Here is a 16,977-nt window from a genome sequence, read left to right as displayed (position 1 = left end):
TTATTCCTAAATGCTCCCACTCATCTTCAGCTCAGAATTCCACTGCTCTCAGTCTTGTAACAAACCTTGACTCATAAATTTAGAGCAGAGGCCTTCAAAACTTACCTCATTTAGCTGTCTATTCATGCTTTCAACATTCCTCATTTCATCCAATCTCCTTTTCCTTAAAGCTGACCCCTCTAATTGTATCCTAGTTTTTGTCTTCTCCAGCATGTTTAAGCCTTGTACTACCAAATGTTTATCTTCTTTATTTTGTATCTTCTCTCGACCTTCACTGGGTCCTTAACCTGTAGTGAATGAACATGCTTATGCCTCCCCTTTACACGAAATTCTCCTGCTCAAGGTTTTATTCTTTCCACTTCTTCACTGCCACACTTTTTAAAAGAGTAACATCACTGCCAACCATTTCCTGTCTCTACAGTTCATTTACATGAACTTATTCCCACAGAACTTACTATGTGTTTATTTAGAATGCCTAATATGTGCCAGATGCATTGCTAGTTGTTGGGTGTTCGTGATGAGTGAAAGACATGGTCACTGACCTCAGGAATTGACAGTAAACCCTTTACACTTGGGGACTTGTGAGCTAGCTGGCTGGAAACAGAAACACACAACAAACATGGCACAAGATGGTGCTTGACCTCTGAATTCTACATGTCTGATGCATAAGTTTGTCTAAATGCTTTTTGTCTATTGTGCGTGACTTGTAAATGCTCTGTACGGTGTAAATGTTCAAACAAGCCTACATGTCCCAAACATATCTAAGATAATCTCAGTAGTATTTTCATCGATGATACAAACTTATTAGTGGCAATCACCCTGAGCATAAGCAAATTCTACTAAGATCACTGGGTCTATAAACTTCATACAACAGCAGGGTAATTAACTCTTTCGCATACTGGCATCAGTCAGCGGACCAGTGGTTAAAAATACTGGTTTAATGTGTTGGCTTTCGAACTTTTAAAGAACTAGAGTAAAAATATTTTTTATATTGTGCACTAACACATTATATACCTAACAAGTTCATAATACAGTGTTTATCATTCTGTTATCTGATATTTTATATCCAATTTTAGTTTGTTTAAAAATGATTTTATGAGTCATTAATAGGTCAAGATCTGAGTTTAAAAAACACAAGCCTAATGAGGAAAGTAAACAAACAAATAGTAAATAATTACAAAATGAGAATAGTACGAAAGAAAAGTCCAGGTAATTATAATAGACAGTAATAAAGGCTGTATAGCTTGAGCTATCATGGAGATGACTTTGAACCTGAGACCTGAAGAATGAGAAGAAAGCAGCTATGGCAAGTAGAGAGTATTCCAGGTCTTATTAGTTATCTCTTGCTATAAAACAAAGCACTTCAAAACTTGGTGGCTTAAAACAACAACTTGGGGTTCAAGGTACTGTACATGTTCCCTTAAAGACTGGATTGACTGGATTATTCTGTCCTGGAGGGAGGCTTGGCCCAATGAGGATCTGCTAGGAATCAATAGAGGAGGTACAACAAATCCTTAGGGAGTTAAGGATGAAATAAGCTATTTATATCCCTGCTTTGAAATGATTGAGATACACAGTCACTCCAGGAATGAAAGCCAAGATATTCTAGTCTGTCCCCAGCACCACACATGGGACACTGAGCCTAGTCACGTGGTGTTATTTTTGATGCTGGGCAGTCCATTGATGATCTAGGAGGAACCAAACAAATCCTAGGAACACATACAGACTATGAGAAATACCCAAGACAGAAAACTTGAGAAGCCAAAAGGTCAATCCAGTCTGCTGTCAAGGGTCCAGTGAAAGTAAACTAGAAGCAGATGTTGTCTGACCTCATTGCTGTTTGGACCCTAGCTGCATAGATAGACCAGCAATTCAACACTGTTGGCTTGTGGAAAACCTTAAAACCTGAACAACAGTTCATACCTGCCCCTGCCATTCCAGGCTCTACCACTCCTCATACACTGCCTGTTCCAGTGGGGGCCTGAAATACCCCCACCTATTTGGGATGGGTGCCTCCCATGCCTTGGGTATAGGATGCAGGCCCAGATCACCTCCAGGGGCCACTGGGGGCAATCAGAGGGCCCATTTGAGCTCACTGGTCCCCTAGAAATAAGATTATAACTCTGGTTAATACTGGAGCCAGATGTACTCTGATACATGGTAACCCTCAGAAGTTTTCTGACCCCCTCATCACCATTGATGGTTATTGAGGGCTAATAGTTCTGGACAGGAAGGTCCCTTTCACACGGCAAATTGGGTGTTTGCTCCCATAAGAATAGGAGGTTTTTATCTTTCCAATACCACAGAACATATTGGGCACTGATACCAGGTCAAACTCTGCAAACCTTTACTTGTGAATTCAGCCTCTGGATTAGAGTAATCAAATCAGTACTGAAGAGAAATGCCAACTGGGAACCATTAAGTCTACCACTGCCAAAAACAGTGGTAATTGTCAAATATATATTGCTGGGGTCAGAGTTAAGGAGATAGGATAACTTATCTGAGAACTGCATCACGTGGGTATGGTATGTTATAGTGCTTTCAACAGTCCAATACAGGCTCCAAGTGAGGGTTCTATATGCCATGGTTTGTGTGGACACCACATCTAGGTCTCAGGTATACAATTCTAGAATATATCATTTATATATTGTATTGCATTGGTTGATTCTTGCATGTGCCCTGACTGGGAATCAAACCTGCAGCCTTGGTGTATCAGGACAATGCTCTAACCAACTGAGCTACCTCACTAGGATCCAGTTCATCTTTCTAATAGGTGCTCAATATTTGTTGATTCACTCCAACAGCTAAGTAAGAGATAAGCTGGTAAAATGTTTAAATTAACTGTATGACTTAAAACACTAAATCTAAGTAATATATAAATATTTACAAAAATACTTAAGATTGGTCACACAATTGAACAATGGGTCCACAAATTAGTAGAAATGTATAAGTTTATTGTAAAATTCACACATTATAGGAGTGATCTAGCTAAAGTAAAAAAAAATCCAATATTCACTTAAAATAGAAATATACAATGTAAACTAAGCTACTACTTATATTTTTCTTGTGTGCTTATCATGAAAAATGTCCACTGTTGTTTCATAACATGGTCTTAAATCAAAATCACAATACCCAAGGGAAAAACGACCCTAAAAAGAGAAGAAAGAGTTTTTCTTTTTAACAAAAGGACCAAAGCCATGTTGTTAAAATAATACAAAAAGAGGACTATCCATTCATAAGGCTATATCCTACCTGTGGTCTCTTAAAATAATCCAGTCCCCGTCCAATCTTAATTATCCATCCATTGTTGAATCTGTAGAAATCAGTATATAGTGTTATATTCCATACAGTTATGTTAGACAATTCTCAAAGCTGCAGGATATGAAGTGTTGGCAGATCTCCCACTAACAAAAAATCATCCCGAGTAGCATGAGTTGAACCCAACCTGGGATAACTCATGGGCTGTGTCTACAATAAAACAATGTCTACAGAAACCATGGGTTGATCTGAGTAGCTGATAAAGAGTTTAACAATTACATTAAGGCCCTGGCCGGTTGGCTCAGCAGTAGAGCGTCAACACAGTTCAATTCCCTGTCAGGGCACACAGGAGAGGCGATCCTCTGCTTCTCCCTCCCTCCCCTCTGTCTTCCTCTTCTGCAGCCATGGCTCAACTGATTTGAGCACGTCAGCCCCAGCACTCAGGATGGCTCCAAGGAGCCTCTGCCTCAGGCGCTAAAAATAGCTCAGTTGCAAGCATGGCCCCAGATGGGTAGAGCATTGACACCAGATGGGGGTTGCCGGGTGTACCCTCTACATCAGCTGCCTCCTGAGATGAAACACCTGTAGTACAGGCAGAATCATCTCCAGCATCTCCTGCACATTCCTTAGGCAATCCTGATTCACCTGACCCAGTATCTCTAGCATCTTCTGCAGATTCTCCTGCCTCTCCAGCTTCTTCCTCCCAATAGGTTACTCTCTCCCACCTTCCAGGAATTATTTTTTACACTCATTTTTCTTTTTTTTCTGTTACTACAGTACAGTATACAATACAGTATATTTATGTCCTTTTCCTTTTTCTGTAGCTTAGTTGTGTTTTTATGTTCTAGATTATGACTTTACAACTGCGTTAGGATAGGTAAGTGACTTAGGGTAGGAACAGAACTGTGTCGTAATCTGAGGACCCCCATACATTAAAACTGACTCTTGAATTGCAACTTGCTGATAAAACTTTCTTCTTCTGCCAATACGTGGTTTCAAAGTATCCTCAGGCAGACTGTGGTAGTGTTTCACGGGTTTTCCTACCTAGCAATGGGGGATGTAAGCAGGAAGAGCTCTGGATGTTAACCTCTGCTTTAACCACAGCAGTTCCATTTTCATGTTTTTCATTTAGGTTGTACTCAAGTTTTCCCTAAAACTGAGGGTGCCATCGCTACAAACATATGAAAGCCACCATACTAAACAGAGGGAACATACCACTAAAAAACAGCATATGCTGTTTCCTTACAGACACAGCATACTGTCTTGCCTATGAGAATATTTTATAAACTGTAAGAAATAAAGCCACAGTAAATGAACATCAGTATTACTAGAAAAGGAAATAAATTCTCCTGCTACACTAACACAATAGGTACAGTTAAACAGAGAAGTACTTCCTCCTCTCACATGACACAGATCCTGTACATTTTATTCTATCAGGAGATGTGAAACTCACATACAGGACAAAATAAGCCAGACTTTTTTTCTTCAAAGTGAAAATATAATTGAGCTTTATTTTAAAACTTTAATATTTAAATTGAATATTTATATGCAATTATATAAAACATGAGAGAAATAAAAATAAGTATTTTTCAGCTGCATAAAAGTTAAAATATTACTATACACTAACCTAATTTCTCGGTCATGTATTGAAGAAGAGTATTCTAATTCCAACAGCACTCTATGATTCATGAGTGACTCTTTTATTTCTTTCAGGCCACTAGTTTGCTGCTCTTTCCCAAAGCCCTGTTAATAGGAAAAAATACAATTTTCTACCTCAGTTATTAATATTTTAAGTTATCCCCAAGCTATGCAATGTGTATCATAGGTAAATTAACTGGAAAGCCTCTATACTAGTTAGTTCCAATGTCTATTAATCTTAAAAATGCAAGCAAAGAATATGAAGTGGTTTATAAGCAGTTGTTTTTATCAAAATAATAGTTTTTTCTAATATGGACATAACTCTGTCTGATCTCCTAAAATGTATTTTAATAATGCTATTTAGTTATTCAGATGAGGCTGGCTTGTTCTCAAATTAATTCTAGAAATCTGAATTATTTAGAAGCAATCCTATGTAAATCAAAATCAAGAGAAAGACACCCACTATCATGCTATGATCCCCCCAGAATGCAATCAATCAAAAAGAGATACATATAATAACTGGTAGGAAAAAAATGAGACAAAATTGTCAATAGTGCAGACAGCATGATTGCCTTATAGAACATCCAAGATAGACAAACTTTGAATAAGAGAGTTTAGCAAAGTGACCAAATGCAAGGTACAAGATACTAAAATCAACAGCACTTTCTCAAAGTGTCTTATGCCCATTGTTAGATAATAAGTTCATCCCAAGGAAATAGCTCTAGCTGAAGCATTACATCCAGGTTTTCCCAGATTGAACTGCAACTAAATAAAATGAAGTTAAAGAATAAATGCCTTCAGATACCTACTTCATCCAGGGAGGTGAGAAGATGAATTGTTTTCACTTTACATGATCTCTTAATGAGCATCTCACAAAATCGCAGAAAGTTATACAGCTGAAAGACATTATAGGTATTGATCGACTTACTACCTTTGCAACTTACGACCATTCGACTTTACGACCACAATCGCTAGCCACAACTACTCCGCGTCTGGCAGCGCAAGCGTTGCCCAGCTGGGAGTACGACAGTGCGGACCAGCTTCGGCAGCACTACCATCTCCGTGTGCACCATTTCAACTAGACTCGGTACAGCAATTTTGTGTTTTGTGTCTTGGATATTTTTCATCAAACCCCTCCCAAGATGTCTACCAAGAGGAAATTGTCTTTGTCTACACCTCAGCCTGCCAAGAAGGAAAGAGAGGCCATCGATCTCAACACAAAAATAAAGGTAATTAAGCAGTACGAAGGAGGAAAGAAAGTGAATGTGATCGCACGTGATCCAAAGTTATCACACTCGACTGTGTCGACGATTTTGAAAGATAAAGAAAGAATTCGTGAAGCTGTAAAAGGTTCTGCACCCATGCGATCAAGTTATAACAAAGCAACAAAGCGGGCCCATCCACGAAATGGAAAAATTGCTATATATTTGGATGGAAGATCAAATTCAAAAACAGACACCTTTAAGTCTTTTTACTGTGCAGATGAAGGCGAGAAGTCTATTTCAGACTCTGAAGGAGCGTGCTGGAGAAGATTACAGTCAAGAATTTGTAGCAAGCACTGGCTGGTTCCAGAGATTCAAGAAAAGATTCCAAATGCATAGTGTTCAAGTGACTGGAGAAGCAACGAATGCAGATGAAGAAGGAACACGTAAGTTTGTTGACAGTCTGGATGAATTAATTACAGATGAGGGATATTTAGCAGAACAGATTTTCAATGTTGATGAAACTGGATTATTTTGTACTGGTAATGCAGTGTTTTACTTAAACCTGACGAATGTAAAAATAAGAAACAAAATGGTGTAGAGATGATACAAATGGCATAAAACGAACAAAGAAAATTATGATATATAACAATAATGAAAGAAAATTATGATAAAATATGACTTAAAGATTTTTATAACATCATTTCACAGTACTGTACATATAGCCTACTCAACTTACGACCAAATTGTGTTACGACCGGTCTGTCAGAACCAATCGTGGTTGTAAGTTGAGCACTAGCTGTAGGATAGGTTACTACTAACTCATACATTTTCAATAACATTTCATCACATGTTAGCATGTTTGACTCACCTGATGAGTATGTCTAATATAAGGATCTTCTATCCAAACTTCTGTAATGGTCTCATTAAGGTATTCTTGAAAAAGTGACTCATAACTGAAACCTGTTGCATTCTCCTCTATTTTAATTTGCTTGTGATATTTTCCATCTACAAAACACACGTTTTAATAAAAAAACCATGAAACATGACTTATTTTATTTTTATACATATTATACATTTTATACATATTATACATTTTATATATTTTATACATATTATGATCTGATTGATCATTTATATATACTGATCAATCAGAATCAGATACAAATTAATTTTAATTCCTTCACTCAGCAAACATTGTCGAATGCCGGCTGTATACCAGGCACATGGCAAGATGCTACACAGAGGTAAATAAGGCAAACCATTCCATGCGTGATTTCTGCCTTTACCAAGGCCAGGCAAGAGAGAAAGTCCAGAGAGATTTCTTGGAACAAGCTCTTTAAATGCCTAGAAACCAGGCATTTCATTCAAGAGAAGACTGCACGTATAAAAATATCTGACAGTCTTGTCACCATGAGTAAAACTACAAGCTATTATGCAGTGGCTCTCTGGTCCTTCTCTTCAGACTTAAGTCTTTAATGTCCTGCAATTTAATAGCTAAAGTATTAAATACATATATGCAGTCTAATAAGGAGTTTAGAAGTCTTTCTTAGAACTTGTAGGAAGTGTTTTAAGCAGAAATTGATAGTACTTTTCAATACCCAACCCAAAGACGAGGGTGCCAGAGGATCAGTAGGGAACTTCCAATGTGTTTGTTCATTCAAAATAAATTATTGAATAAGTTATCAAAAATCTTTAAGATTTTTAAAAAATATGACCCCTAATGGACAGTCAATCTATATGGTGGTTGCGTTTTGAAACTTTAAAAATCTGCATTTTGGATTCTGTTCCTAATATTTACACAGATACAATGTTAGCAACTATGCATCCATTTTGAAGCCAAGCGAATCACATAGGTTAATTTGACCCAATGCATTCAAACCACAATGCTGATATTACTGTATTTCATCAGTGTTTTGGAGGGAAATTTCATTGTAGATTTCAATTTGGGGTGAAGGAAACAATTTTATTCCCTTCAACAGAGGGCTCAATGGGGTACCCAGGGTGTGGGCTGGTACAGAACAGGAGGAAGGGGTGGAAGGAGGCTGTGGTCAGGAGAGCAAGGAAGAGTAGCTGGGTGCTGGAGGCATTGCTGTTTAGGGCAGTAGCTCCTTTGGCTGCAGAAAGCAGCAGGAATGTGCACTTTAAGCAACCGTGGCAATGGCCTCTTATATTTATGTTTATAAATTGGAAGCTTGTGAGGAGAGAACTAGTAAGAAAAAGGGAACAATACTATTGTATCTCTATCATTAGGAATATTTAACTTCTGAAATGTTTTGATTCACAACAAAATCCCAAAGAAGTTCTTTAGATAATTTAGTATTTTAGTCATTTTATAAAGAGAAATACAATTTAAATACAGGGTTCACATTCAGTATTCCTCTGTAGTGTTAACTTAAACTGGATTCACACATAAGCTTCAAGGGATCTGTGAATTCCTTAAAACATCAGGCAAAGGTCTACAGTATTTGTCGCTTTCATCAGATTCTCAAGAAGATATCTGACTACCACCTCACTTCCCACTCACCCCACAAAAAAAGTTAAGAATAACTTTTGTATAAGGGAGCAGAAATGCAAAGTAAACCAGGACAAATGGTCCGGACCACACAAAGCTCCAAGGCAGAGCCAGAAACACTGGGTGACATGGGTTTTGTCAACAGACAATGGACACATTCTCTAAAACAACCACTTTACCTTCTTTTACTTCATCCAAGTATTTCTTTATGTTTTCTGCTCTATCCATGTAGCCAGAAATTTTTTTTCTGAGATGACATTTCTTTGTATCATCTTTGGTGCCTACAAATTGAAAAATATATTCCCAAATTTCAAAAACAGTTTTTCTATTTAGTACAGGCATTATTTCCAGCTTCCCACATATTTCCTTCTCCTTAGCATGGTGTCCTCGGTCTGAAAGCACACAAATTTGGCTTGATCACTTGTGCACTAAGCTTCTCAAGCAGATTTAGGAATGGGGACTCGGACACTGTCTCTCGCTGCTGAATACACCAAATCTGGTGAGTTGACAAAGGTGGCTTAGTACATGTCAAACCTCAGTCTGAGCCTATTTTGCCTTAATCACCCACAAGTTTGAAATCATAGCATAAGCGAAAGAGAATTAACAATTTCACAAAACCAGCTTCTCTTCCAGACTTCACCATTATAGTTTATGCTCAATCACTTTTTAGCCACCCCAAAATGTCAGGTAATTTTGAATATACATTATCAATGAAATCTTACCTCAAGCCCCATCCTTCCTTTTGGTATTGCTTATGTTTTCCATAGAATTTCTTTTTTTTTTTTTTTTTGCGAGAGAGACAGAGAGAGGCACAGACAGGAAGGGAGAGATGAGAAGCATCAATTCTTCATTGTGGTACCTTAGTTATTCTTGATTGCTTTCTCATATGTGCCTTGACGGGGGGGGGGGGGGGGCGAGTGGCGGCTATAGCAGAGGGAGTGACCCCTTGCTCAAGCCAGTGACCTTTGGGCCCACAGTGACCCTGAGATCATGTCTATGATCCCATATTCAAGCCAGCGACCCCCACTCTAGCAGGTGAGCCTGTGCTCAAGCTGGCCATCTCAGGGTTTCAAACCTGGGTCCTCCATGTCCCAAGCCGACGCTCTGACCGCTGCGCCGCCATAATACTTTTATTTTTAAAATCACAGTTTTTAAAACATTTTATTTTTAATTAACTTTATATTTATGGAAAGTTCCAAAAATGGTATACTCCCTTTGCCCAGATTCCCCTAATATTAACATATATAACCATAGTACAAATATCAGTTAGGAAATTAACATGGATACAACATTATTAACTCATCTATAAACCTATTTCCCCAATTTTTCCACCAAAGGTTTATTTTATTTTATTTTTTTATATAATTTTATTTTTTTAATGGGGTGACATCAATAAATCAGGATACATATATTCAAAGATAACAAGTCCAGGTTATCTTGTCGTTCAATTATGTTGCATACCCACCACCCAAAGTCAGATTGTCCTCTGTCACCTTCTATCTTGTTTTCTTTGTGCCCCTCCCCACCCCCTATCCCTCTCCCATTCCCCCCTCCCCCCGTAACCACCACACTCTTATCAATGTCTCTTAGTTTCACTATTATGTCCCACCTACGTATGGAATAATACAGTTCCTGTTTTTTTCTGATTTACTTATTTCGCTTCGTATCATGTTATCAAGATCCCACCATTTTGCTGTAAATGTTCCGATGTCATCATTTCTTATGGCTGAGTAGTATTCCATAGTGTATATGTGCCACATCTTCTTTATCCAGTCATCTATTGATGGGCTTTTTGGTTGTTTCCATGTCCTGGCCACTGTGAACAATGCTGCAATAAACATGGGGCTGCATGTGTCTTTACGTATCAATGTTTCTGAGTTTTTGGGATATATACCCAGTAGAGGGATTGCTGGGTCATAAGGTAGTTCTATTTTCAGTTTTTTGAGGAACCACCATACCCTCTTCCATAATGGTTGTACTACTTTACATTCCCACCAACAATGTATGAGGGTTCCCTTTTCTCCACAGCCTCTCCAACATTTGCTGTTACCTGACTTGCTAATAACAGCTAATCGAACAGGTGTGAGGTGGTATCTCATTGCCGTTTTGATTTGCATTTCTCTAATAGCTAAAGAAGATGAGCATCTTTTCATATATCTGTTGGCCATTTGTATTTCTTCCTGGGAGAAGTGTCTATTCATATCCTCTTCCCATTTTTTTATTGGATTGTTTGTTTGTTTGTTGTTGAGTTTTATGAGTTCTTTGTATATTTTGGATATTAGGCCCTTATCTGAGCTGTTGTTTGAAAATATCATTTCCCATTTAGTTGGCTTTCTGTTTATTTTGTTATCAGTTTCTCTTGCTAAGCAAAAACTTCTTAGTCTGATGTAGTCCCATTCATTAATTTTTGCCTTCACTTCTCTTGCCTGTGGAGTCAAATTCATAAAATGCTCTTTAAAACCCAGGTCCCTGAGTTGAGTACCTATGTCTTTTCTATGTACTTAATTGTTTCAGGTCTTATGTTTAGATCTTTGATCCATTTTGAGTTAATTTTTGTACAGGGGGAGAGACTGTAGTCCAGTTTCATTCTTTTGCATGTGGCTTTCCAGTTTTCCCAGCACCATTTATTGAAGAGGCTTTCTTTTCTCCATTGTGTGTTGTTGGCCCCTTTATCAAAAATTATTTGACTATATATATGTGGTTTTATTTCTGGACTTTCTATTCTGTTCCATTGGTCTGAGTGTCTATTTTTCTGCCAATACCATGCTGTTTTGATTGTCGTGGCCCTATAATAGAGTTTGAAGTCAGGTATTGAAATGCCCCCAGCTTCATTCTTTTTCTTTAGGATTGCTTTGGCTATTCGGGGTTTTTTATAGTTCCATATAAATCTGATGATTTTTTGCTCTATTTCTTTAAAAAATGTCATTGGAAGTTTGATGGGAATTGCATTAAATTTGTATATTGCTTTGGGTAATATAGCCATCTTGATTATATTTATTCTTCCTAGCCAAGAACAAGGTATATTCTTCCATCTCATTATATCTTTTTCGATTTCCCTTAACAATGGTTTATAGTTTTCATTATATAAGTCCTTTACATTCTTTGTTATGTTTATTCCTAAGTATTTTATTTTTTTTGTTGCAATCGTGAAGGGGATTATTCTTTTGAGTTCCTTCTCAGTTGTTTCATTGTTGGCATATAGAAAGGCTATTGACTTCTGTATGTTAATTTTGTATCCTGCGACCTTACTGTATTGGCTTATTGTTTCTAGTAGTCTTTTTGTGGATTCTTTGGGGTTTTCGATGTATAGTATCATATCATCTGCAAAAAGTGATACCTTTACTTCTTCTTTTCCGATATGGATGCCTTTTATTTCTTTGTCTTGTCTGATTGCTCTGGCTAGAACCTCTAGTACCACATTAAATAAGAGTGGAGAGAGTGGACAACCCTGTCTTGTTCCTGATTTAAGGGGGAAAGCCTTCAGTTTAGTGCCATTTAATATGATGTTAGCTGATGGTTTATCATATATGGCCTTTATCATGTTGAGATATTTTCCTTCTATACCCATTTTGTTGAGAGTCTTAAACATAAAATTGTGTTGTATTTTATCGAAAGCCTTTTCTGCGTCTATTGATAAGATCATGTGGTTTTTGTTCTTTGTTTTGTCAAAGGTTTATTTTGATAGCATCCCACAAAGAATTTATTTTTTATGCCTCCTCCTTTGAGTCCTCCAATTTTTAATAGTTTCTTAGTCTCTCTCTGCCTTTTATGACCTTGACATTTAAAAAGAGTAGTGGTGAGATATTTTGTATATGTCTCTCATTATGGGTGGTTGATGTTTTCTCATGATTAGAGTTTATCCATTTTTCACAAGAAAATCACAGAAGTGTTGTGCTCCTTTCAATGGATACATGTGTCTTAATACTGGTGATGTTAACTCTGATCTCTTGTTTAAGGTGGAGTTCACAAGTCTCCACTGTAATATCACTACATATGCTCCTTAATAAGTATCTTGTGGAAAGAAATCCAGGACATCCTGTTTCTCATCACTCTCTCACCCATTCATTTTAGCATCCATCGATGGTCCTTCAGCAACAAGTATTACTACAATGTTTGCCAAATGATGATTTTCTGTTGCCATCATTTCCATTTATTAATTGGAATTCTACTGTAAAGAACTATTCCTTATCCCCATCTACTTATTTATTCAATTACTCATTTATATCCATATGGACTCATGGGTATTTTATTCTGTTCTATGGGTTATAATCTAATATAATTATTTTCTTGCTCAAATTTTATCAGCTTTGGCTTTGAGGATGTTGGCTCCTGTTTTTTCAACATGCCCCATCATTTTTTGAGTACTTATTTCCTGGTGCAACATGTTTTAAATTCATTCAGTATTTTTCCTGCCCCAGTCCTGGAAGCAACCATTTTTCCAAGGAGCCCTGGTTCCTTTTATTGGAGAATGGAATCAAGAAATCAACTTCTGGGTGCTAAGTATGCTCACTGCTACTAAGGATGTCCATTCCAGTTCTAGACCCTCAGTCAATACAACTAGAAAGGTACAGTGTGTCTGTAAAGTCATGGTGCACTTTTGACTGATCACAGGAAAGCAACAAAAGACGATAGAAATGTGAAATCTGCACCAAATAAAAGGAAACTCTCCCAGTTTCAGTGCAGTTCTATGTGGGCTCACGCACAGATTTTTTAGGGCTCCTTAGGTAGCTATCCCACATAGCCTCTACAGACTTGTCACTGACTGATGGCCTACCAGACGGGGTTTCTCCACCAAACTGCCAGTTTCCTTCAACTGCTTATCCCACTGAGTAATGTTATTCCTATGTGGTGGCGCTTTGTTATAAACGCGCCGATATTCATGTTGCACTTTGGTCACGGATTCGAATTTAGCAAGCCACAGAACACACTGAACTTTCCTCTGTACCATCCACATCTTGACTGACATGGCCGTGGGCTGCTCCGCTGTATACACGGTGTTATGTCATCATCTGCACAAGCGCACATGCTGCCACATCATCCTACAGAAACTGGGAGGGTTTTCCTTTTATCTGGTGCAGATTCCACATTTCTACTGTCTTTTGTTGCTTTCCTGTGACCAGTCAAAAGTGCACCATGACTTTACGGACACACTGTATATGTAGGTTTACTAATATATACACAAAGGCATATCCCAGAGATATTGCACCTTCGCTTCTAGATCACTGCAATAAAGCGGTTATTGCAGTCAGGTGAGTCACTTGAATTTTTTGGTCATGTGCCAATACCAGTAATTCAATATCCACACTATCTCTTACTTTTCCTAATATTAGTGTCACCTCCTTGATTCATTCAGGCCCCTTATCACTTCTCATCTTGATTCCTGCAGGAGCTCCTTAATGGGTCTGCTTGACTTCAGTCTCTTCAAGTTAATGACTCTCGTACACTCTTGCCATATTCACTGATTACTGGAGAAATAATTATTGATAATTTACTATATGCCAGGCATTAGTCTACCAGGCATCCCCAAACTACGGCCCGCAGACCGCATGCAGCCCCCTAAGGCCATTTATCTGCCCCCCCCCCCCCCGCACTTTCGGAAGGAGCACCTCTTTCATTGGTGGTCAGTGAGAGGAGCACTGTATGTGGCGGCCCTCCAAAGGTCTGAGGGACAGTGAACTGGCCCCCTGTGTAAAAAGTTTGGAGACCCCTGGTAAGCACTGGGGTTATAGCAGTTAGTAAAACAGACACAATTCTCCCTTATCATTTAGGTGGGAGGAAAGACAATTAAAATAAATTGGTAAAACGTGTATGCTAGATTGTGCTAAGTGCTATTAACGAAAAATGCCTGACCTGTGGTGGCACAGTGAATAAAGCGTCGACCTGGAATGCTGAGGTTGCTGATTCAAAACCCCTGGCTTACCTAGTCAAAGCACATGAGAAGCAACTACTACAAGTTGATGCTTCTCACTACTCACCCACCTCTTCACTCTCCTCTCTCTAAAATTAAAAAAAAGAAAAAGAAAAGAGAGGAGAAAGGGTGAGGGAATTCTGGAGTGGGGTTGTAATGTTACCCTGCAGGTCAGGGAAGGCCTCTCACAAAGACTGAAAGAGGAGAGGGAACAGGCTGTGCAAATATTTGAGAGAAGAGCATAATCCTAAAAGAGACAAGCCCTGTGATGCAACTTTAATTATATCACTGCTTTGTAAAAACTTTAAGTGGTTTCTCCTGTCCATGAAATGAGGTAAAATCTTTAGCAGTCAAGGCTATCCACAGTGTGCTCTAAGACCCAATGACCTTTAACCTTTACTTCTCACTTTTACTCTATAGATACATGCTGAACCAAAGTGAACTACTTGTTTGGTTAAAAAGCAGACAGAATTTGAACACAATTAGCTGAAGTTCCGGTTTCTGACATTTCTATTACTCTCCAAAGACCTTCAAAAGCCACTCCCACATTTCTACCTCCAAATGACCTTCAACTGTTTAAATCCTCACTGCACTTGTCTATAGCTCTCTCTTGGCACTTATTCCCTGTATTAGTTCTTTCCCATCTCTACTCTAACCTGTAAGATCACATCACTGTCTCTGTAACATCCAGAGGATTAGCAGAGCACACTGGAGCAGCACTCCTGTGATTCTCCCGCCTCAGGTTTCTAAAGTGCCAGGACTGGAGCAGTGCTCCACCCGACAGACACTGTACACCATCTCACTTTTTGGGCATCAGTATACCAGTCTTTAAAGCCCTGGCTTCCAATTGTGACTCTACCAATTGCAGCAGAACGGGAAAGCAAACATTACTTTTTTACGTTATGAGGATAACAACAAGATCATGCTTTTAATGCAGTGGTTCTCAAAGTGCGTGCCAGGGTGCACTGGTGCGCCCTAGATGATTTCTAGGTGTGCCCTATGGTATTCCAGAGAAATATGTGCCTGTTGGGGATCAAAAAACCATCAGGGTTTTTGGAGTTTAGATTTTTAGGGGACAGAGGTGTGGGGAATTGGCTGTAAGCTGACAGTCTGCCCAACCCCCCACCTCACTTGCCTGATTAGGTTGCAAAAGGCTGTTAGGCTGTGGTGCTGGATTGTTTACACTACCCCCATGTTCCCTGGAAAGACTGGAGGGGAACAAAGTTTCTTCTATTCTTTGTTTGGTGTAAAGTTAAGATGATATGTATGGTGGGGGTTTTCTGCACTCAACACAAGAGTAAAAAGAGAAGAAATTCTTCAATGTATTGATGAGGAAATGAGAGTTTGCCTTTCAAATATATGCCCAAACATTGAAAAAATCGCTAGGACACATCAGGCTCATGTTTCTCATAAACACAAGAACAGTGAGACTCTGTTATGTAATTATTCAGGGTTGTGAAGTACCAAATAATCCTAACACCAGCACAATCTCTGGCACATAGTAGACGTCCACAAACAGTTTTAAATTAAGATCAGCCTCTGCAGAAGCTCCCAGGGTGATTTTGTTTTTGTTTACTTTTAATGAGACTGTTAAACAGAAAAGTAAGATTAATAGTGTCATTAATACCCTTATTACCCAGGACCTAGATTTTAAAATTGTTACTGTTTGTCACATTTGCTTCAACGTTTTTCCTGACATACTTCAGTCTACATCTCTAAAAATTAAAAAGTTTTTGAAGAAATCCCTCCTACCTAACAATGCTAATAATTTTCATGCTAACAAATCCATATTCTAACTTTCCAAATTGATCTAAATTGCCTTCTACAGTCAGTTTAGAGATTATATTTGGCTTTGTCGCTTAACATCTATAGTCGTATCCCCGCCCCCTTTTTCTTGATGACATCTTAAAGACAAAAAAGAAATCAGTCCACCTGAGCTGTGAAATGTGCCACCTTCCGTGTCTGTCTCCTTGCGGTGCACAAGAATCACTTACGCGTACGCCGCCCGGACACAGCGGCACTTGCCGCTCACTCTGCAATCCTCCCTCCCGGGCTCCTCGCTCACCTTTTAGAACCTGCAGGAGCAGGTCAATGCCCTCCTGGTAACACACTAGAGCCTGCTGGAACCGGGACTCGGAGTCTAGGTCCACTGCCCGTTTCAGCATAGCGGCTGCCGCCACCGTCTGGGAATCCAGCCCCAGCGGAGATTTTGCCATAATTTTCCAAACGCCTCTCCGTTTCCACCCCAACCAGTTGGACGGGTGCGCCGCGGTTCCGGGAATTGATCACGTGACACCGAGGAGCCTGCGCTTTCTTTTGCTGGCTTTTGAACGGAAGGGAGTCTGCGGGAACTGTAGCGCGGTGTTCTGCGCGCCCGGTAGGGCGGAGTTTGAGTGTAGCACCCGGCGGTCTGTCTCCTGTGGAGCTTCCTGGTGGTGGGTAAGTTCAGGCGGAGC

General features: G+C 39.1%; 2 protein-coding genes across 5 annotated transcripts in view; one reads left to right on the top strand and one right to left on the bottom strand.

Moving 5' to 3' along the window:
• The window catches only part of MRPL30 (mitochondrial ribosomal protein L30), a 40,400-nt gene that overhangs the window by 4,615 nt on the left and 18,808 nt on the right, over positions 1-16,977 (top strand). For 2 of the 3 annotated variants that reach the window (XM_066377608.1, XM_066377603.1), the window contains exon 1: positions 16,838-16,960. The exons of the other annotated variant lie outside the window; for it this stretch is intronic. The gene's annotated coding sequence lies outside the window, so the exon portion shown is untranslated. Of the gene's footprint in view, positions 1-16,837; positions 16,961-16,977 lie in introns of those variants that run through there. 3 annotated transcript variants of the gene reach the window in all.
• MITD1 (microtubule interacting and trafficking domain containing 1) lies at positions 2,943-16,837 on the bottom strand. Of its 2 annotated transcripts, XM_066377598.1 has the most exons (7): positions 16,587-16,837; positions 8,793-8,894; positions 6,970-7,106; positions 5,706-5,792; positions 4,886-5,001; positions 3,253-3,313; positions 2,943-3,149 (listed from the first exon to the last, which is right to left on the bottom strand). In XM_066377598.1, the coding sequence occupies exons 1-7, from the start codon at positions 16,735-16,737 to the stop codon at positions 3,054-3,056; spliced, it is 750 nt and encodes a 249-aa protein (XP_066233695.1). In that variant the 5' UTR covers positions 16,738-16,837; the 3' UTR covers positions 2,943-3,053. The 2 variants fall into 2 exon arrangements, with proteins under 2 accessions (XP_066233695.1, XP_066233696.1); XM_066377599.1 differs by lacking the exon at positions 5,706-5,792.

The sequence above is a fragment of the Saccopteryx leptura genome, chromosome 3, assembly GCF_036850995.1.
Source record: "Saccopteryx leptura isolate mSacLep1 chromosome 3, mSacLep1_pri_phased_curated, whole genome shotgun sequence".
Taxonomy (NCBI): domain Eukaryota; kingdom Metazoa; phylum Chordata; class Mammalia; order Chiroptera; family Emballonuridae; genus Saccopteryx; species Saccopteryx leptura.
The sequence above is the reverse complement of the archived record's forward strand: the minus strand, read 5'-3'. Positions and strand labels throughout refer to the sequence as shown.